Source organism: Muscardinus avellanarius (genome assembly GCF_963383645.1).
Source record: "Muscardinus avellanarius genome assembly, chromosome: 8".
Lineage (NCBI taxonomy): Eukaryota > Metazoa > Chordata > Mammalia > Rodentia > Gliridae > Muscardinus > Muscardinus avellanarius.
In genome coordinates, this window is record NC_137794.1 from 83,524,324 (window position 1) to 83,547,670 (window position 23,347).

The 23,347-nt window shown below is 37.9% G+C and overlaps 1 protein-coding gene across 2 annotated transcripts in view; it reads left to right on the forward strand.

The window, feature by feature from the left end:
* The window catches only part of L3MBTL3 (L3MBTL histone methyl-lysine binding protein 3), a gene marked incomplete at both ends in the record, with an annotated part of 105,380 nt that overhangs the window by 18,112 nt on the left and 63,921 nt on the right, over positions 1 to 23,347 (forward strand). For both annotated transcript variants that reach the window (XM_080700740.1, XM_080700741.1), the window contains 5 exons: positions 1,798 to 1,902; positions 5,026 to 5,161; positions 7,830 to 7,921; positions 10,497 to 10,648; positions 21,174 to 21,250. In XM_080700740.1, coding sequence (XP_080556866.1) covers positions 1,798 to 1,902; positions 5,026 to 5,161; positions 7,830 to 7,921; positions 10,497 to 10,648; positions 21,174 to 21,250 — 562 coding nt within the window. The remainder of the gene's footprint in view (positions 1 to 1,797; positions 1,903 to 5,025; positions 5,162 to 7,829; positions 7,922 to 10,496; positions 10,649 to 21,173; positions 21,251 to 23,347) is intronic.

The following is a 23,347-nucleotide window of genomic DNA, read 5'->3' on the forward strand; positions in this document are numbered from 1 at the left end:
ATATTAATAACTGAAACATTAGACAAAATCTGGCATTAAATCTCATGTTAAAATGGCTTCGAGAATAAACGTGAGCCACATTTATATTTTATAACAATGAAGCATCAAAATTTAGGTTACAATATTAGTAGTAATAAAAGATTTTATAAGAACTTAAAATCAATTAAAACGCAGTTATCAAATATAGTTCTGCATATGCACTAGACTAAAACAAAGGTCAGTAAATATTTTCTGTAAAGGGCCAGGTAGTAAATATTTAGTTTTTGCAGGGCATCTGATGTCTGTAGCAACAATATAATTTGGTTGTGTAGCATGAAGGCAGTCAGAGATAACATGTAAATGAGTATACATGGCTTACTCTAATAAAACTTTATTTTCAAAACTAGTGGTGGGCTGTATTTGACCCGTACACTTAGTTTGCCAATCCTTGGTTTAAGATATTTACCTAATCATGGTATGCAATAAACAATCCATGGTTCTTTTTAATATGTGAACAAACATAAGGGATTTTAAAAGAGTGGTGAATGGTAGATGTAGAATGATTACATCTACATTGAAAATGTTTAAACTTAATAGTAATTACACGTGAACTTGTTTTGTATGGTTATTTTCTGTAACTTTGATCTTCCCTTTTTTTTGTGGTACTGGGGGTGGAATCCAGAGGCCTTCTACCTCTGGGCTATAGTCCCAGACCTATTTTCTACTTTTATTTGGAAACAGGGTCTCACTAAGTTGCTGAGAGCCTCACTAAGTAGCTGAGGCCAGCTTTGAACCTGTGTGATCCTCCTGTCTCAGTCTCCCAAGCGCGGGGATTATAAGCGTGCGCCACCATGCCCAGCTGATCTTCCCTTTTTTAAAAAAAAGATAAAATACATGTAATGACTTGAATCAGTAATACATTGTGTAATTTAAAATGTCAAAATGCTAAAAGAACATAAAAATATGTCCATCAAAGGCCTACCCCCGAGAAATTGTTTTGCCTCTCCTGAAGTGACTACTGTTACTAGTATATGTCCTTTCTAGGAAATTTTATGTATATGAGTAGAATACATATTAAAATCTTTTGGTCTCTCTCAAACTTTGTGGCAACATATGTCCTGTACTTTTTGTACTTTGCTTGTTTAACTGGGAAGTTTAGAGGTAATTCTATTTCAGTTTTTAATCCCTTGATCATTCCTTTATAATAATGCATAGTATTCTCTCTTAAGTCTATCCCTTAAAAATTTAAGTTGCTTCCTATTTATTGATAACATACAGATAAATATTTTCAAATCTTTGGCTATATGCTCTAATGAATAACCTTGTATAACTGTCATTTTACACCTGTGTGCATTTTGGATAATCTCCTAGAATTAGAAATGCTAAGTTAAAGAGAATGTTTAGTTTTTTTTTTTATAAGCATTATGAAATTGTTAGGGATCATATCAGTTTTTATTCCTGCTACTGATACAGGCCCCCATCTGTCTTTCTAGAGCTTTACCAAAACAGTGTCTTCAAGTTGATGGATCTTTACCAGTCTGATAGTTGAAATACATCTTGGTGTAATTTTACTTTGTGTGACTCTGAGGCTGAGCATCATTTAAAATATGTAAAAGAACAGGCTGTAAAGCATGAAATTTCCTTTCGATGACTTATTGATACTCTTGGCTCATTTTTCATTGGGTTATTCATCGATTCTTTTGGGTTATTGGAAGTAATTGATGTGTTTGGTTGAAGAGTCTTTAAGAATGCTAATTATTCACATGTTTATTGAGGCCACTGCTATGGTACTAACCCTGCTGTCACTTTGTATTTTAGTACCAGTCCTTTCCATATAACAAAAATGGATTCAAAGTCGGCATGAAGTTAGAAGGTGTGGATCCTGAGCATCAGTCTATCTACTGTGTTCTCACTGTGGCTGAGGTAAGCTTTGCTTCATATTTATTTTAAAAAACTGGTGACCATGGAGTTTAACGAGAAAAACTGCCATTGGTTGAGTGCTTACTTCATGCCAGACACAGTGCTTAGAGTTGTGTGTATATTACCTTATCTAATCATCATAAGAATTCGGTCCTCTGAGAGTCTCCTCTGTTTAGATGAGGGGACGAAGACTTGATATGAAGTGATATATACAAACTACACAGCATCAAGGTATAACCAGGATTTGAACCCAGGTCTTTCTGACTTCATAGTCAGTGTTGTACTATGTTCCTTAAAATAAGGAATAGATCAGCTGATATATCTATATTTTTTTTTAGTATTTTGGGATATCTCCCAAATTTTCAAGACAAAGTAACTAAGTCCCCCCCCCTCTCACACACACACACACACACACACACACACACCTTTATATATATTATGACTCTAGCATATTACTAGGAACACAATAAAATTCTTTTCCTCCTTTGTTAGCCTCCTTGCTATGTCTCTTGAGCCAGGTCATGCATCTTTTAAAAACTTCCTCCCAGAGAATGAGACAATCTTGGGTTATCATAGCACTCTTTCAGTGACTCAGTGGATGTGTAAGAAGCTTGGGTCCTGCAGAATACGCAGCACGTGACGGCTGGGTGATGGCAGTCACTGAATAACAGCCGCAGCCACCTGGAGTGCCTGTGTGCCTGGGCTGACCAAAGGGCTTTTATCTCTTTGTTCACGTTGGTCTCCAAAGCATCCAGCTTTTGAAATGGAGCGGGTTCCCCCATCTTTCATATGGGGAAACTGAGGCAGGTAGCTAAAGCAACTTGAATATCATGTTAATATTATACATAAGAGAAAGGAAAACTGTATTCTTTACTCACATGCCCCAAACAGCTGGTATATTATTTTGGGGTTAGAAATCAGTTTTAGCAGGTGACTGTGCAAATAGGAATAATGAGTAATGAAATAGACTGTATGTAATTTTTCCTTTCCCAGCACCATTCACTAGACTAGAGTAGGTGCTAACCAGCTGTACACTTGGGATGATGGGATTTTGAGAGGCAAAGATTTTAGAAAGGACAGCTGGGCAAAAATTTAAAAATTTTGGCAGGAAAATGTTCAAAATAATTTCAAGGGAAGGAGGGTATGGAGTGAGAGGGATGCTATCATGGAAGAAAATAGAAGGGACAGTGTGAGATTCTAGAGTTTTTGTGGAGATTGAGGCAGAGGTGTATTGGGAGTGGCTGGGCCAGCAAACTGGAGGAACAGAGGGTGTCTTCTCAGGGTTGGACTTTTCAAGTGGGCCTGTGGGGCAGATAAGTTCCTAATGGGGACAGACATAGACAGTGACTTCTGAAGTGGCGAGGGCAAAGGGTGCAAGGAAGTCAGGACTCTATAAGTGGGTTGTCCATATGGATGACCAAAGTACTCTGGGTGGAGAGAAAGTGGGGCTGAGCTGTGAGTGAGGGGTGGGGTGGAGCCCCCCCCACAGCCTCGGGGAGCAGAGTGGAGGAGCTGAGTGTGGAGAGAGGCAGCAACCTCCTCTGCACATGTGGGCTGGAGAGGAGGAGCCAGCAGCCTTGAGGAGAGGCAGAGGCTTGAGAGAGGCAAGCAGGGATGAGCAGGGAGGCTGAGAATAAGGGAGATTATCTACCAAGGAATATGCATTCCATTCTGTAACAGTATACAGGGAGATTGCGGGAAGAACAGGAGGAGGAGACTCCAGGGCAGAGGCTCAGGGCAGTGTGGCCTGGAGGTCCTAGAAGCTGTACGTAACTGCATAATTCAGCTCCTATGCATGGGTCAGACACAGCCACATGCAGAGCATGGTAGAGAAGCAGTCCCCAGCTCCTCCCTCCTGGTGCCCTGTGGAGCAGGTGGCACCAGCCTGACCCTTCCTGAGAGATTGAGCTTCCCAGGAATTCTAGTCTCAACCCTGTACAGAGACTCTAGTACTTCTGCAGAAAGTCATCATAGTTGTAAGCTTTATATGTATAAAACATCAATATATTCTAATTGAGAAAGTACTAATGTATAAAATTTTAAAAGGTCATTGTTCCCTTTATGCTTCTTTCAGAAGAAAGCATTTTAAATCTTTTGTCAAAGTCTTTAACCTTAACTTACTATGCATCTGCATATATATTAATGTTGCATATGTAAATATATGCATATAAATGTCTATACTTTATAAATATATACACAACCAAATATACATAAGTACACACATGGACTCCCACATCTATAATTTTCTAATAAACTGACTCATCCTATAAATTTGCTCTTCTGCTTCAAGTTTAATGGTATATTTTAGAGACCTTTCCACAACAGTAATTGTGCAGCTACCTTGTTATTTGGGGATTAATTGCCCTGACTCTGCACTCTGGTCTTAAGGCTCCTGGTAGGGCTTCTGCAGGACAGGTGTTCCTGGAGTAGTTAGAAGTCTCATGTGGGGGGATCCACTTGGAACATACCTGCTTGTGCTAGTGGGAAGAGCATTGAAGGGCTGAATGTTTAAGAGCCCACAAACCATGACCTAGCTCAGGTCCTATAAACCCAGAATGTCTCCAGGTGAGTTTCTGTAGTCATGTATTACATAGATGAGTCCTTGGTAACATTACAGGGATCCTCTCTGGTCTAAGTATGAACTGAGAGCTGCTTTTTTCCCCCCAGCCCCGTTGCCCATGAAGTAGAACCAGGGGACTGTTCTCTGGGTCTGTACCATCTTTGGCCGGCCACATTCAGTGTAGGAAGACTCTTTCTTGGGCCCTGTGGGAGCTGGGTCAATGTGCTGGTCTGATTCTGGCTTTGCCAGCTTTCCCTTGTGACTTGTGCTACAATTTAGTGAATGGAGAGAAGATAAGTATTTGTTGGATAGTTACTCTTTATCCCATATCAGTATCATTCTAATGGTACCATAGATGTCCCTAGAACATCACAGTTTATCATTGGCAGTATTGCTTTAGATTTTATAATTTGCATAGATGTTTTTGTTGCTGTTAATGAGAATGGTTTGATGAACATACTCTACATTATACCTGATGTCTATGTTAATTTATTTTTTTATATGTATGTGAATATTATGAATTTTGTGTACATGAAATTTTATGGTTTTCTTAATTACTCATCTAGGTTTGTGGATACCGGATAAAACTTCACTTTGATGGATATTCTGATTGTTACGACTTCTGGGTAAATGCAGATGCTCTGGATATTCACCCAGTTGGATGGTGTGAGAAAACTGGCCATAAACTCCACCCTCCAAAAGGTATTGTTATTGTTTTATATTTTATTTTATTTTATTTATTTATTTTGCAGAACTGGGGATTGAAAACAGGGGCAGTCTACCTTCAAGCCACACCCCACCCCTATTTTTTTTTTTTATTATTCTTTAATTTGAAATAGGGTCTCACTAAGTTGTGGAGGGCCTCACTAGGTAGCTGAGGCTGGCTGTGAACCTCTGATCCTCCTGTCTCAGCCTCCCAAGTACTGGGGTGACAAGCATGTTGCCACCATGCCCAGCTTGTTTTATATTTTAAATTCAGTAAAATTCAATAAAACTCATGTTTTAGATGCCAATTTTTAATTTTTAAGAATTCGTGAATCCAAATTCAAGCATATTTTTCATTATAAAAATGTTTATTAAAGTAAAGCAAAATCTACCTTAAGAGAAACTATGTCCATGTATCTATTTACACATAAAAATAATACTTGTAATAATACTAACTTTTACTACAACTTTTACCTACAGATTTCTCTGCATGTGTAAGTGAAACAGAGATGTATATTATTATATATAGGTTATATGTGGATACATTATATATAGAGAGATTATATTATATAATATAGGGAGATACACTATATAATTATATGGAGAGATGTATTATATATAGATTGTAGAGATACATTTTATATAGAGATAAATTTGATTTTTACACACACATACACACGGGGGAGAGGGAGAGAAAGATATACATGTATATGTCTTTGAGAAAAATTATTCAAAAGTTTGGTTTTAACTAAATAATATAACTTATTTTATTTACTGGTATTTCATTGTATAGAAACCCCCAATAAATTGTATATTGAGCTTATAGATCTTAATATTTAAGAGACAGTAAAGAGAATATAACATTAAAATTTGGCTTGGGTGGGAATTGAAATGATTAGCAAGTATTTTCTTATGATTGAGTTTTTTTGATTATAGTCTGCCCATGATTTTTTCTGTTTTCATGTTTATATAAAGTTTTAAGAGTAACAGATAGCATCTTTTTCAATCCCTCCCAGTATATTGAATAACTTGTTTCCTTCCTTTTTCAATGGTTACATTCATTACTGTTTACTTGATGTCAAATATTCAAGTTTCCAGCTTGATAATTTTGGCTCATCTCAAGGCTATTGTTTTTAGTGGACTAGCCATCCTTGTTATTTTATTTTTGCTTTTTTGTGGTACTGTGTATTGGACCCAGATCCTCACACATGCTAGACAGACATTCTCCCTCTGAGCTATGTTCCCAGGTCGTCGTCTTTTTTTTTTTTTTTTTTTTTTTAAAGATTCTTGCTAAGTTTCTCAGGCTGGCTTTGTATGTTAGATCCTCTTACTTCAGTCTCCTCTGTCACTGGGATTACAGGTGTATGTTACCATACCTGGCCTTATCATTTGGTTTTAATTGAAAATTATTGTCACAGTGGCATTTTCAGATAGCTGCAAAATTAAACAAACACACATAGAAAAGATGAGGGTGAAAAAGAAATTTGTAAGCCTTTGTATAATTTCTTATATATAGCAAATTACTGGTTATTTTCGTGCTTCTTTCTGGACTTTAATAGAAGCAAAAGAGAACATATTAACAGAAAAGAAAAATTTTCAATTTTCTCTTTTAAAGAAATATTGACTTGCTGGGCATGGTGGCACACACTTGTAATCCCAGTACTTGGGAGGCTAAGACAGGAGGATCACAGGTTCGTGGCCATTCTCAGTAACTTAGGCTTTCCACAACTTAGTGAGATTCCGTTTCTAAGTAAAATATAAAATAGGCCTGGGGATGTAGCCTGGAGGTAAAAGGGCCCTGGGTTTCATCCTCAGTGTGTGTGTGTGTGTGTGTGTGTGTGTGTGTGTGTGTGTCTCACACACACACACACACACAAAATGACTTTAATCAAATTGTGAAAATAAAGGCAAGGACATTTATTTTGTGGTAATTTGCTAATACCTTTACTTTATAAAATGAATTGTCATTTTTATGGTGATATGTTAAAAAAATTTTACCTGCTTTATTACTTTTTTTCCTTTCAACTTTTGACTTGTTCCCATAAGATAGTCTTCCAAAATAGACTAGGCAAGGGAAAGATAAAGAACTTGACTATTTCAGCTAATATGTCTACTGCTGAGGATTCTAGCTAAAAACTGATGGAAGCAGCCTGGTGATAAAAAATGCACCTCACTATAAAATGAATTAGTCTCTACTTCTTTTCTTTGTATCTAGCATGTTCATTTAGAATGGAAAAAATTAAAGCTTGGTGTGGTGTTGTACGCTTGTAATCCCAGCATTTGAGAGACTGAGACAGAAGATCATGGTTTGCAGATAACCTCAGATACTTAGGCCCTTTGCAACTCAGTGAGACCCTGTTTCAAAATAAAGAATAAAAAATAGGGCTGGAGGTGTAGCTCGGAGGTAGAATGCCCCTGGGTTCCATTCCTAGTACCAAAAAATAAAAAATGAATGAAAAATATAAAATTTGTTGAAAAATAAACACAATCTGTGTCTAAAAATACATAGTTATGAACTGCGTGTTAAATTTTGTTTATTGAAAAAAAATCACTTGATTGCTTGATTTTTTGGTATGTTGGAGTTATAGATAAAAATAGTACTAGGAAGAAAACTGTAAAATGTTTTGATTTATATTGAGTCTGTCCACATGTGCTTTTACTCTAGGATATAAAGAAGAAGAATTTAACTGGCAGACGTATCTTAAGACGTGTAAAGCCCAAGCTGCCCCTAAGTCATTATTTGAAAATCAAAATATAGTAAGTACTTCCAGAATACTTTTTCTTCCAAAGGAAGTGATTTTTTTTTAATTTTTATTTTTTGGTGGTGGTGGTACTGGGGTTCCTGGAAGCCCTTCTACCTTCGGGCTACACTCCCAGACCTATTTTATATTTTTGAAACAGGGTCTCTTAAGCCAGCGCGGCTGGCTTCGAACCTGCATGCTCCTCCTGTCTCCACCTCCCAAGCGTGGGGATTACAAGCATGCGCCACCACACCCAACTCGGAAGTGATTTTTTGAGTGTCTTATAGAATAAATTACAAGTGATAACAGGGAAGTATAATAAATTTTATTGCCTTGGTAAATAGAATTGACTTATCTTAATTAAACTTTAAAATTGATTTATAATCTTTGTGATAAATATCTATTTCTTAGCTATATTAGAATTTTCTTATTGAGTGGTAGAAAGCAACATAGTATACAATCCAGGTATAATTTACAATTAAGATGCACAAAAATTAAATCGACTAGAATATTTTGTTATTCCCTTCATTTAATTAGGAGTGCTGTTTAAATGGGATTCTCTTGGTGAGATGACTATGGCCCTGTTTGAGTTTGCATGCAGGAGGTCTTTGGAGACTATGGTGCATCTTCCCTCTAGCGTACAGCTTTATTTCCAGGGGGACAGAAGTAAAGACTCCATTCAGTGTTCCTCGGTTGGCCTCTCCGAGAGGCCCAGTAGGTTATCCTCTCCTCTCCCAAATTCTGATCTAACTTAAAAGAATAAGGGCAAACCAAAAATACCATCTTTACGACTGATAGTGACTGGGTTGGAGGATATACATAGCCTGCCTCTGAAAACTCATGAGCATTTTGATTCTGAGCCCTAGATCTAAGGGATCTACTACCCTTTCTTACCTCCCAAGCCAGGGAACATGGCCCCTTAAGGAGCAGAGTAGCGTGCATCCTGCAGCTCAGCTTCCCTTCGAGAGTAGAATCAGTCCCTCCTCCCCAGACATGCTCATCAGGTAATAGTGAGTGAGAGGGTGGAGAAAGACAGTAGTGTTTTACTAACGTAGTCCATTCCAAATGGAAATTAATATCAGGAGTAGGGGAAAAAATCCTCCATTTGGGAAATGATATTAACCAGCTAGTTTGCGGGCATCAGGCTAATGAATAAATGTTCTCTGAATTGAACATAAACCAGGTTGACTTAAGACAATTGGGGAAGTATGGGAGTGAGGGAGATTGAGAGAAAATATGTGTATTTAGAAAACTAGTAGGCCAGATTATTATTCTATAATGTTTTAAAAGAGAGGATAGCTTAGTTGCTGAAATGTAAATACTGCCTCATCAGCAGGTATTCTCTGTCAAGACTTACCCCTGGGAGGAAGGTCATTTTGGTGGAAACTCAGCAGTCTGCTGTCCCGAATTTCTAGTCCCTGTCTGGTTCTCTGACGATTTGAGTTTGGGATTTGATTAACTGCCTTTAACTGTTTCCAGCATCTTGTGCATTGCTACCACACAAATTCATCTTGAGGAGGCAATTTATTTTTCTAATTTTAGGTTCTCTACCTTAAATAATGAGATATTTATAGTCATAATTCTGATCATTTTAGGGTATAAATGTATGGTAAAAATTTCTTTGTATTGTGCTTGTTCCTTCAAGTAACACAGGACTTTTTCTAACATTTACAGATATACTATAACAATAGATATATAATTATAGCAAAATGAGACATAACATTTATTTTGCTCAAAGTAGCTAGAATAATACCTATATACTTCAGTCTGAATGAAGGAATTTTTTTTAAAGAAGGGTAAAAATGATTTGCAGTGTGTTGTGATTGACATAATTGATATCTTACTCTGAGATTTGAGTTTTTCTCTCACAAAAGGTTGTAAGGACATTTACATTTAATAGTTCCTCAGGCACAAAATTTTATTGAAATTTTATTGCTTTCATTTTGAGTCCCAGATGGCTGATAGTCTGTGGATTTCCTTAAATTACCAACTATTTTGAATGGTAATATATATTAATAGCAGTTCTGTTGCTGGTGTTGTATATAAAAAGTATCTGTAGTGTTAAATAAAAGTTGTTATAATTTTCACCCTTTCATATATGAAGATGACCTACTTTCCACACAGTACTCTTTTGAGAGATCTCAGAAGTGGAAGTGACTTTGTACTGACTCATGCACATTTTTAACTTGATTAAAGGCATATCTTGTATGAAATAATTTTAATTTTTAAGTTCATAATCAAGGAAAAGAAGGCCAAAATGGGAACTATATGGTGAATAAAACTGGCATGTCTAACTAAGGTATTAAAACACATGTTAAAATTAATTAAACTCTCAGAGGTTGTGAATGTTTTAGTTTTGAGGCTTATATAGTTAATTGATGTTGCTGTAGAGCTATAGAGCTGGGGTTTTATTTCTTTTTTCTTTTTATTGCTGCTTGTTGGAAAGCAACCCTGCTGTGATACTAGCATAGATGTTAAATTATGTGAATACAGGGAGAGAGGCTACACCGTCAGGCAGGGGTGCAGAGTGTGCAGGTCTCACTGGTGTGAAGTGTATGCTTATCTCTAATTAAATCTGCATGTTTCCATAGACAGTGATCCCATCAGGCTTTCGAGTCGGAATGAAGCTTGAGGCTGTAGATAAAAAGAATCCTGGATTCATCTGTGTTGCTACGGTAACAGATATGGTGGACAATCGTTTCCTGGTCCATTTTGACAACTGGGATGAGAGCTATGACTATTGGTGAGATGTTTTCTATTGATGTGTGCTTTTTAAAATATCACATATATCCAAATAAAGTAGGTACATGGTTTGGAAAAAGTAAGAATGTAAAAGCTTATGTTAAAACATAACAGTACACTTCCCCACTCTTTCCTATTTCAGATTTTTTAGTTTTTTTTTTTTTTTTTTTGTTTCTTTGTTTGTTTTGTTTTTGGTGGTACTGGGGTTCCTGGAAGCCCTTCTATCTCCGGGTTACACTCCCAGACCTATTTTATATTTTTATTTGGAAACAGGGTCTCTTAAGCCAGTGCGGCTGGCTTCGAACCTACGTGATCCTCCTGTCTCTGCCTCCCAAGCGCGGGGATTACAAGCGTGCGCCACCATGTCCAGCCCAGATTTTTTACTTTTACTTGTTCCGTACCATACTGTCACATCATAATGTAGTTCAGAGTGATAGAGACATGCTGTATTTCTAAGTAACATCCTTTTTTTGTGTGGTGGTGCTATGGATTGAACCCAGGGATATTTTACCTCTGAGTTACATTCCTTCTCCCAGCCCTTTTTGTATTTTATTTTGAAACAGGGTCTTGTAGGGTTGCTGACAGTCTCCCTTCATTGCCAAAGCTATCCTGGGATCCTCCTCTCTCAGTCTCCAAAGTAGTGGGATTGCAGGCATGTACCACCACACCTGGCTCCTAAATAATATCCTTTAATGCTACTTTGTGATTTGTGTTTTAGTTGACTTCCTACTGTGGAAGTGAAATTCACACACACACACACACACACACACACACACACACACTCACACACTCCCAGATTATACTCACAGGCATGAGCACACAGAGACTCACACTTTCCCTTCATCTTGAGTGTCTTCTCTTACTACTTTTAGGAATTTATTTTAATCTTTCTTTTATATTTTCATGTATAGTAGCTAATTTGTCTATTTATCTATGGTACTAGGAATTGAACCCAGGGCTTTACCCTTCCTAGGCAAGTGCCTACCACTAAACTACATTCCTAAGACCATTTTATTAGCTCAGTAGAAGAGAGTTTGTCTAGCATGTGCATGGCCCTGAGTTCAATCATCAGTACTGCCCCCTCAAAAAGTATTTTTTTTTTTGAGACAGGTTCTCACTAAGTAGCCCAGGCTGGCTATAAATTTGTAATCTTTCTGCCTCAGCCTCCCAAATAGCTAGGACTATAGGAATGAACCACCATTTCTGGAAAGCTGTAGTATTTTATATATACAAACTAAGGATTTTCTGTACCTAACTCATGTTCATTAATAGCCAGAATTCAGTTTCCTTGTCATAGGCATTTCTGAAGTGTTTATTTTCATCTAAAGAACACTTGTAAATATTGTAGAGAAGTAACAAATGTTTTTGACAAATGTTCTTAACCTTACTTTTTAGTACGCATCAGTTTTACTTGCATTGTTTAAAAAAAGATACTGAATTAAAACCAACTTACTATTCACATATTCACATATCTATTATGTGTTACCTATGCTTTATTTTTTTTCTAGTACTGGGGATTGAACCCAGGGGCATTCTACCTCTGAGTTATACCCCATCCCCATTTTTTATTCTTTATTTTGAAACAAGAACTCACTAAGTTGCAGAAGGCCTCACTAAGTTGCTGAGACTGACTGAGAACCTCAATCCTCCTGTCTCAGCCTCTCAAGTACTGGAATTACAAGTGTGTACCACCTATGCTTTTTATAGAAAATTTTTAACATAGACAAATCATTTCATGATTATATTTCAGAGATGTCACTTAGAATATTTTGGTTGTAGCCAGGCGTGGTGGTTCACGCTTGTAATCCCTGCGCTTGGGAGGCGGAGATAGGAGGATCACACAGGTTCGAAGCCAGCTGTGCTGGCTTAAGAGACCCTGTTTCCCAATAAAAATATATATATAAAAAAATAGGTCTGGGAGTGTAGCCCGGAGGTAGAAGGGCTTCCAGGGACCCCAGTACCCCCCAAATAATATTTTGGTTGTTTTTCCCCAGAATTTTTTTCAGTACTGCAGATGGAACCTAGAGGCATTCTACCTCTCAGCTACACCCCAAGCCCTATTTTTTATTCTTTATTTTGAAACAGGGTCTCAGTGAGTTGCAAAGGGCCTCACTAAGTATCTGAGGCTGTCTGCGAACCATGATCTTCTGTCTCAGCCTCCCAAATGGTGGGATTACAAGTGTGCACCACCACGCCTAGCTGTCTCAGAATTTTGTTTTTGCAAAGCATAATTTTGTACCATAGGATGTCTTTGTATTCAGTTTATAATAAAAAATTATTGAAATACAGGCATACACAAAAATAATGATACAGCAGTCCTCCTGTAGCCTTATTGAACACCAGCAATTATCAACTCATATCCAGTGTTGCTTTCTCTATTCCTGCTCTTAAAATCCCAATTCTAAGATTTTTTTTTCATTTGTCTGGACTGTGTTTTATTTATTTTTTGCAGTATCAAGTTTTGAAGCCAGTTTCAGATAACAGCTTTTTATGCATGAAAAATTCACTGTGTATCTTCTAGAGATAAGAATTCTTTTAATTATAGCTATCACACCAACATTCTTAAAACATTTAAACATTGGATAGTGATCCTAAGTCACTACTGGATGGTGATCCTAAGTCTCTTACAAAAATGGGAACTTGAAAACACATGTATATCTGTATACATTTGTGATATTACATGTTTAGTTGCAATAAAACATTTCTTCTAAAATGGAACATGATGAAAATTTATGTAGGATCAAAGAAATGATTACTTATGAAAGGGAAATAGTGTACATTAGAATAAAAATTGCTTTACCTCAGTATTTCCTCTGAGCTAGTTGGTAGCTTTTTAGTTCTATGCCCTTGAAAGTTGTTATATTTAGAATAATATTAAGTATGAGCCGGGCGTGGTGGCGCATGCTTGTAATCCCCGCACTTGGGAGGCAGAGACAGGAGGATCGCGCAGGTTCGAAGCCAGCCGTGCGCGCTGTCTTATAGGAGACCGTTTCCATATAAAAATGTAAAAATAGGTCTGGGAGTGTAGCCCGGAGGTAGAAGGGCCTCCGGGAACCCCAGTACCACCCAAAAAAAAAAAAAAAAAAAAAAAGAATAATCTTAAGTATCACAGAATATTGACATTAGAAAGGACTTTCACTGTCCTGTTTCCTGCATATTGGGCTCTGGGGCTGAACCCCAAATGAGCATAGTCACCTCCTCTTGTTCTCCAGGCACTAGAAAGGAATCCTCCTTTTAAGAAGTGTGATCAAGCACAGTGAGACATGCCTGTAATCCTAGCTACTCAGGAGGCTGAGGCAGGAGGATCAAAACCACAAGCCTGGCCTTATTAACTTAGTGAGACCCTGTCTCAAAATAGAGAAATAAAATGGGCCAGGGTTATAGTTCAGTGGTAGAGGACCCCTGGGTTCAATCCCCAGTAATGTTTAAAAAAAGAAGAAGAAAAGAAAAAAAAATGTTACTTTCACGCCGGGCATGGTGGCACATACTTGTAATTCCAGCATTCCGTAGGCTGAGATCGGAGGATTGTGATTTGAGGACAGCCTCAACTACTTCGTGAGGCCCTTTGCAACTCAGTGAGACCCTGTTTCTCAAAATAAAGAATAAAAAAGAAGGCTAGAGGTGTAGGTCGGAGGTAGAATGCCCCTGGGTTCCATCTCCAGTACTGCAAAAAGAAAAAAAAAATGTTACTTTCATATATGATTTTTCTTCTGGGATCCAGGAAGACTTGAGAACAGGACTTAGAACTTAGCCAGCATTTAGGGCTTGGCCTGAAGACCTGAGATTGTACCTTCAGCCATCTTTGGTTTTATTTCAGTGTTGCATTCCAACAAATCAGAGCAAAAATAGCAATAAGCAGATCAAAGAAACAGAGAAACATCAAATTAGTGAGTTAGGAAAAACCTAGGGCTGGATCTTTGCCTTATTGTTTCTAAGTGTACTGCAGTCTTTTTGAAGAGATATGGATCACTTTTATATTTATAAATTGGGAGTCATGATAATTTTATGCATTTTCCTAAAATAGTATTGAAGAGTTTGCAACATAGAGGTAGTGCCTGAGAGCAGTGTCAAAGCCAACAGGCTTGGCATTACTTGGTTAAGTTGGGGAAGCACTGGGTGTTGGTGATAGAGGCTTACAGAGATGAGTGGGACTCAGGCATTTCTGAACTTCACCCCTGTGAGTTTGTTGTCTTGGGTTTGTGTTACCTATTAGAACCTTTTGTTTGCAGTAGTGCAGGGAGTGAAGGCCTGGCCCAAACTCACTGCAGGACTCCTGGAGAGGGCTTCTGGATAGACAGGGGATGAGAGACCATGAATGAAGAAAGGACTTGGTACTAGATATCAGGAGGAAACCTTCCTGTCCAAACAAAGGACTGGCTTGTGTTCTGGCCTGGACCTAGAATGTGTTGAGGAACAGCAACCAGGTTCTTCAATTAACTCTTTCTAATCTTTCTTTCCAAAAGGATTGGCAGTAATACCTACCTCATCACATGTTGTAAGGATTCAAATAAGAGTTTAAGGCTACAAGTTTGCAAAAGGTTGAAGATAGGGTGATAAGGGATGTCAGGCAGAGAAATTTGGTGCTGAAGGCAGAAGAGGGTTATTGCTTGAGGGAAATTTACTCCTTAACAGAGTTTTCCTGCGCAGAGTACATTTCAAGTTTTGGTTTATAGGCAGGAAGGAGGACCATTGAGGAAGGGGAGTGGAGATATCTGAAACTGGAATTACCAGTGACAACAGTGATCTCTTGCTTTTCTGAGCCTGGAGAAAAGGAAGAAATAAAAGGAAAGTTTGACAGAAGGGTGATGAGCTGGGATTACCTTCATCTCTCTCAGGTCACTGTGTTAAAGATCTCCAGCATGAAGCACATAGTTAATATTTGCAACAGCTGCTGTGGGGAATGGGCTTGGTTAGATTAGGCATGTAAAGGAGAACTGGGAGGCCCAGCCTAATGGGGCCTGGTGTTCAGTGGTAAAGTGGAGAGCAGTGGAGGCACTGAAGAGTCAGCATATGAGAAGCCAGGAGAGTTGGGTACTTCTTATGCATTGGCAGAGTCCTGCTCTGGGTTTAGGGAGTAGGGGAGACAAAGCAGCCTGCATTTCTTCAAAGAACCTAAATCATGATTGCTTGAAATGAAGAGACTGTGATGTTTTCCCTAGGCAAGCATCTTGTAGTGTTACTGCTGGGCACTGCCTTGGTCTGCTGAGCTCCACATGTGTGTGTTAATTTTGCTTAGCTTTTGGCTGTGGCTGTGGTTGTGGCTAATAAAACAAGGTTTCTTTATTTTCAACCCAAGGGTTTGGTGAAGTCACACAACTACTTTATATATCTATAAACTGATCTTCATGTCTGCTCACTTTATGCTTATGTCATAAACATGCTTTTAATGATTGTTTACTTTTTTCTTGCCCTTTTAAAACTTTTTATTATATCATAGCATCCTATGTATTACTTAAATTATCTGTGTGTGTGTGTGTGTGTGTGTGTGTGTGTGTGTGTGTTTGGACCAGGGGTCAACCCCAGGGGAGTACACTTGCCAGGCAAACGCTTTGCCACTGAGCTACATCCCAGCCCTACTTAAATTATCTTTGAAATGGTCGTCTCTCATGATATACACAAAAACTTGAAAGAAGCCTGGTACAGAGATAAAGGATTTGCTTAATTTTCTATCATTGGTTCTGCATTCTTTTTTTTTTTAATTACATTTCTGCCTTTGGACACTAGGTGGGACTACGTGATGTCTTGTTTGACAGTGGCAGCAGGAAGGAGTTTACAGCCTTCCCACTTTTGAATAAAGTGTTTGCTACCAAGAGAGTTTAAGTAAAATCGATAAAAGTTGATTCTATTTATTTTCTATACTGAGGTGGCTTCTTTATTTTAAGTGATGATCAATATTTACATATTATTAAAACCTTTTATAAGATTGAGATAATACAGGAGCGAGTGGCCATAATATACTTTAGTATTTTCCTTAGTTATAATTTATAAAGTAAACCAATAAAACCAAAATGATTATTAATGTTTAATGTTCTTTCTTTGAAGTAATCACCTCTAGTGGCAGGTAATTATAAAAACTACAGTTGTATTATATTGAGAGGGGAAAGAACTGGATAGTGTTATATATTTATTATTTTTTCATTCTTAATAAAGCCATATATGCATTAATATCCTCACCTAAAATAAGGGCAGTTCACCATTAGCAATAATCCATAATCAAACTTATTATTTAGGAAAAGATTAGGATAACTGGAAATAGAGTTCTATGGTTCTGTTTATATAATTTATAACAATGTATCTTAAGGAATTATGTGTTGAAAGATCTTTTATGAAGATATATATTGTAAGAAATAGAGTGATTACTTATGAACATGACACTGACCTAGCAGTTCTCCATTTCCTTTCATATTCTTAAAATAATGAAATGTGGACCTGTAGCCCTAACACATATTATGAAAAGTAGTCAGTTGAGAGAGTGAGGGTACAAGATAACGAGTCAAGAATGGAAGAAACCTCTAACCGGAAGTTAAAGGTATTTTCTACTGAAGTAAGTTCTGAGAAAAGTCTACATTACATAGTAGTTATATCAACTTACTGTGTGCCACAGTACAAGGCTACCGTCTGGGAAGGGTGGAGAGGAGGGTGGTGACGCTATGCTAATCTCATTCATTTAGAACACTTCTTGGAAAGTAGCCTTCCAGTACTCATTAGACTTGTTTATTCACTGGAAACTCCTACCACTATTACTCTCCTGGCTTTCTGCCTTCTAGTTTTCCATCTGAAGGGTTGTGTTGTGATTCTAGCCATCTCAGAGTAGATACAACCTGGTTAATAGAACAATGCCAGACTTTGTGGCATTTTCCAAACTGAGTTCTGTATCACACTGGTGTGCCGTGTGATGTTTGCTTAACAAAAGAGTGTTTCATAATTATCTTCATTAAATACATTAAATGATTTAGGACTTGTTTTTATAGTATAGCTGTACAGCCTTTAATGTGGCCATGTGTATTGTAAATCCCTAAGAAATAGTAAATTGTGTCTTTCTGAAACCTTTTGACTATGTGACCGTGGTGTGTGTGTGTGTGTGTGTGTGTGTGTGAATACCTATTATCTTTGAGACCACACATGAGGAAATATTTAAACTATTTTTAAAAAGACATTAATTGTGATATAGCTTTAGTACCTGTGTACTAGTAAGTATAGCCTCCATTTCCTTATATTGTATTTCCCTGGCAAAATCCCAAGCCTTATTGAATCCAGCTTTCTGCCTGCACATGCCTGTGACTGAGTAGTTGAGTATACTTGAAGAAAGACACAAAACATGCTGACTGGTCTGACTTTGTATTCCTGAATGACTTGAGTGGGCCCTGAGTCCTTGCCTGCTCTTCCAGACTGTTATAAGTCTTCCTCCTTTCCCCCTCAGATTTTATGTACCCTCTTCCTGTCCTCCTTCTCAGCTGATGCCTCATTTCCTATTTCAGTGAGAAAAAGAAGAGACTCCTCAGTGCTGGCATGTCTGTGTCTGCCTGCCTTGCTGACCTCTGCCTGTAGGCTGGTGTGGGCAGTGTGCCCTGCTGCCACCTGGGGACTCTGCTCTCAGGCACTGCATTCCATTTCCTCTCCCTACTCAGGTCTCTCTTCTGCATCAATAGGTCACCCTCTCTTTTGAACTATTTCTACGGGGCACACTTGGGAGAAGGGGGCTTTTGTTTATTTAATGCTGTTGTAACCCTAGTACCAAAAACAATGCCCTGATCTAGGAATTTTCTCCGCATGTATTTCTTAACTAAATAAGGTAATATTTCTCATCTTGTCAAAACCTTTTATTTACAAGTAATTGTAAACTTTCAAAAGTTTATAAAATAGTATGGAGAATTCCCATATATACCTGATCCAGCTTTTCCCATGTTCCCAGTTGCAACAGTAAAACAAAATTCCTCTTTGCTGTCCGATAACTAATTTTTCAGCTTCGTTTTATAACATAACTCCTTAAACATGTAAAAACTATCTCCATTACCTTTTCTTCCCTTTTCTCTGTTCATGGTTTTGCCCTTTTCCATCCCCAATGTTACCAAAACAGCTCTTGTTAAAGATAGTAATAACATTTACATCGACGAATCCAGTGATCATTTTTTGTTTTTTCTCCCCTTTGGTCGATCAGCGCACTTGACCCAGTCAAGTTCTTTCTTCTTTGCCTCCCACTTTACTCACTCACTCTCTAGACCGTCTCCACTCTGCTCATGGCATTAAATATCACTCTATATGTTGACTCCCAGGATTGCACTTCTGGTTTTGGTCTTTACTTTGAACTCCAGATTTTTATGCTCATTATCTGCTTGACAGCTTCTCCTGTTTGTTAAACATCTGTTACTAATAGGATTTTTCATTCATGACTTGGAATGCCTGGAACTATGCCTGCTGTCTTCCCTATCTCAGAAAATGGCAGCTACATTCTTGTTGTTTGTCCTCAAGCCTGTGATTCTTGACTTCATCAGTACACTCACACCCTGTATTAAATCTATCAGCAAATCCTTTGAGTTCTGCCTTTAAATAAAAGTCTAACACATGATCACTTATTTACCACCACTCTTGTGGTATAGGCTACCATGATCAGCTCTTACAATAGCCTTCTAATCACCTCTTCTGTTGCTCCCACTGTAGTTTATCATTGTGAAGCAGTTGGAATATTGCCTTAAAACATAAATAACATTAAGCTAATTTTCTTACCAAAATACTCCACAGTTTACTCTAGCTTAAAGGCTCTTTCTTTCTAACATCATTTCTTCTGCCTCCCTCAGTCTCTTCCTGTTGTTCATGTAGTTCTGCTTGGTTCCTACCCGTAATCTTTGTACTTGCTGTCCCTTCTGCCAAAAGCAGTTTTCCTTCATATACTTAAATGGCTCAGTAGTCTTTCTTCAGATCTTTCAGATCTTTGCTCAGATGTTATTTATTTATTTATTTATTTATTTATTTATTTATTTATTTATTTTTTGTGGTACTGGGGATGGAACCCAGGGTCATTCTACCTCTGAGCTATACCCCCATCCCTATTTTTTATTCTTTATTTTTCTTTATTTTTTAATTTATGTTTTGCAGGTCTGGGGATGGAACCCAGGGGCATTTGACCTTCGAGTTACACGCGCTGCCCTGTTTTTTATTCTTTATTTTGAAACAGGGTCTCATTAAGTTGCAGAGAGCCTCACTAAGTAGCTGAGGCTGTCCGCGAACCGCGATCCTCTGGTCTCAGCCTCCCAAATGCTGGGATTACAAGTGTGCGCCACCACGCCCAGTTTTATTCTTTATTTCGAAACAGGGTCTCCTGAGTTGCGAAGGGCCTTATTAATTACCTGAGGCTATCCGCAAACTGCCATCCTCCTGTCTCAGCCTCCCAAACGCTGGGATTACAAGTGTGCACCACAACACATGGCTTTCAGTTTGAGAGGCTGTCTTGAGTAGGCTACATAAAGGAGCATGTTTACATTCATATAATGTATTGTTTTACTTCCATTTCATTTGTACTATGTTTTTTCACCAAAAAATGTATACAGTATAGTTTAACAACTATTTATATAGTATTTACATTATGCTAGACATTTTAAATAAACAAGATAATTTAAAGTATACAGCAAGATGTACATAGAGATTATATTAAATGCTGTGTCATTTTGTATAAGGCACTTGAGTATACTCTGATTTTGGTATCTGCAGGGATCCTGGACAACCCCTAACAGACACAGAAAGACAACTATATTTTATATTTTTATTTCTTATCTTTTCTACTGTAAGTGCCATGAAACCAGGGACATTTTGTCTCTTTTAATTGTTGCAGTTTCTTCAGGGTCTATCCCAGTGCCTAGCATATTGTCCGCACTCGATATTTGAATGACTGAGTGAGCAAATGTGTGGGTGAAACATGTTGTATGTTGAGATGAGGAATACATAGAGCAAGTGTGGTTAAGAGCAAGGAATTATATGGTCCAGATTTGAGTATGGGTAGAAAGACTCTGGAAAAATATATGTGTGGCTATAGTAAAGATAACCAAGAGAAGAGAGGCGTGAGAGAAAGAACCACCTTGTTTTAATACCTGGCCTCTACCCCTCTGATGGGCAGGGGAAATAGCATGTTGGTTTTTGAGAGCCATTGAGCTCTCAGTACATTCTTAGAGATGCTGAGATAATTATAGCTTGCCTGAGTACATAGTCATGTTTACATAATATTTATGAATGGAAATTCTAAATTTTAATGTTATCTATGCACTTTTACTATCTTTGAAATTTTGGAATATAACAAAATTTGTGGAAAAAATAAAACTGCATTGTATCAAACCCATATGATATTTATCTAGTAAAAATCTACTTGGTTATCAGTGTATTAGAGGAGTAAAAGATCTTTGGCATTTTTAAAAAATTAGATAAATCATAAATAAAATACTGTAAAATGTTCATAATGTCTAATTAACCCTTTAAAAGTTTTTACTAGTGTTTGTGAGTTTATCTAATTATAGTGTTTTAATTTATATAACCTACAGGTGTGAAGCATCTAGCCCACACATTCATCCAGTTGGTTGGTGTAAAGAACACAGAAGATCCCTTATTACTCCGCCAGGTTTGTGTTTATTCTGAGTCTAATAGTATCCATATACCTCAAGAGTCAGCAAACCGTTTCTGTAAAGAGTCAAATAGTAAATATTTTAAGTTTTGTATGCCATAGTCTCTACTTCTCAACTCAATTGGAGTACAAAAGCAGCCACTAAGATAATATGTAAATAGGTGTGGTTGTGCTTTGTTAACACTTTATTTACAAAAGCATACATCTGGCTGCATGTATTAGCTTACTGACCCCTATGTACCTTCAAGTATATGAAGCATTGGAGTAGTTTATATCAAATTTTGGTCTTTTTGCAAAAATATGTCCTGTTTTAAAGGATTTCATTTTTTATCTTGAAATTTATTTATAGGCCGTATTAGTATGCATTTAAAAATGTCTGACCACAGCCATGCATTGTCTAAGCTTGGGAATAGAAAGGAGGCATGGTGGATGTGGCACTGTGGACAGCATGTGGACTGCGTGTGTCGGGCAAGTCTGACAAAAGCACTATGTTCACATTTAAGTGGCAACTTGAGGCTTTAAGAGTTCTTAGTTTAGAGCTTACACATTTGCCTTTCCTTTTTTGTTGTTGTGATTCCTGGTTCCAGCATAGATTTTGTTCCGTATGCTGGCAGTGCCTATGTCCTTTGGAGTCTTGTGGTGTTTGTGCTCTCTGCCTGTGGCCTTGGAGCCTTCTCAGCTTTCTTACTTTCTCTTTTGTAGGGAACAGTGTAACTGCTGAGACATAATGTCCTTGTTTTGTGTCATTTTGAGTCTATTTTCCTGGGCTGCAGAACAAACTGTAGCTTCATTAAAATCAAGACTGTATTTTTAAGCATCGAAGGTGTCATGGTCCCTCCTTATAGGAAGAGGCAGGGTCATCGGCTAAGGTCAGGTCACTGCACATGAAATGGACACGTACATGAGGAATGTCAACTGCCTTGGTCACAGGGAAAGGATGAGTCCTAGGTTTACTTGGAGCAGTTTTGTAGCCCTCAGCATGTAAGAGCAGGGGCTCAGCTTGCAGTTTTAGATGCTAGTCTCTTTCTTTTCAAACAGCTGACTTCATTTCAAGGCTTGTCCCAGCTCCTTGATAGTCTCCCTCAGAGTGTCTGATCACCAACTCAGTCGGGGAGCCAATCATTCCTATGGCTGGGCAGCTCATTGCCTTGCACTTTCCCTTCTACGTTTTCCTGGGTGCTGAGGCAGAGAAGGGAAGCCTCTGACCTATGTACAGAGCTGTTTGTGAAGATGAAGGAGATCTAGGCCATAAAGTGTTAGAGGAAGGGATCTGTGGTTTGAATGTGGTGCTACCTCTAAGAACATTGTGTACCTATGTGATATGTGTGTGTGTGTGGATACTAGGGATTGAACCCAGGGCCATTCTATCTCTGAGCAACACCTTCGGCTTCTTGTTCCCCCTCCCTTTTTTTTGTTTTGAAATAGGGTTTTAGTAAGTTGCTGAGAGTCTCACTAAATTGCTGAGGCTGATCTTGAGCCTGTGATCCTCCTGTCTCGGTCTCCCAAGTATTGGGATTACAGGTGTGCACCAACACATGTATCTATCCATATGATCTCAGTGTCATTCAATTCACTAGTTTTAGAATCTCTTGATATGTGTAGTATGAATTATTACTATAAATACTGATAAATGATAAATTTGGGGGGCACATGGTACTGGGGATTGAAACCAGTAGCATTCTATCTTTGAGATACACTGCAGCCCTGTTTTTTAATTTTTATTTTGAAACAGGCTCTTGATGAGAGTTTCACAACTTGCTGAGCCTGTCTTCAAACCTGTCATCCTCCTGTCCCAGCTTCCCAAGTATTAGGAATTAAAGGTGTGTGCTACCACACACCTGTTGGTAATTATTTTTATTTGGTCACTTTTCGTACATACTTAGTTGATACTCTTATGCAAAGAATAGCTTGCTCACCTTCCATTTATTCATTCAGTTTATTTATATTTGTGTGGACACATATTTATCAATGAGTTATAATCCATGAGTGGTTTTATTTATTTTCACATCAATATATTTGAGAATTTTGGTCAGTAGGAAACCTTTTAAGCAGGTTTCTGTATCTTTTTGACATAGTTTTACCTTTTTTTTTTTT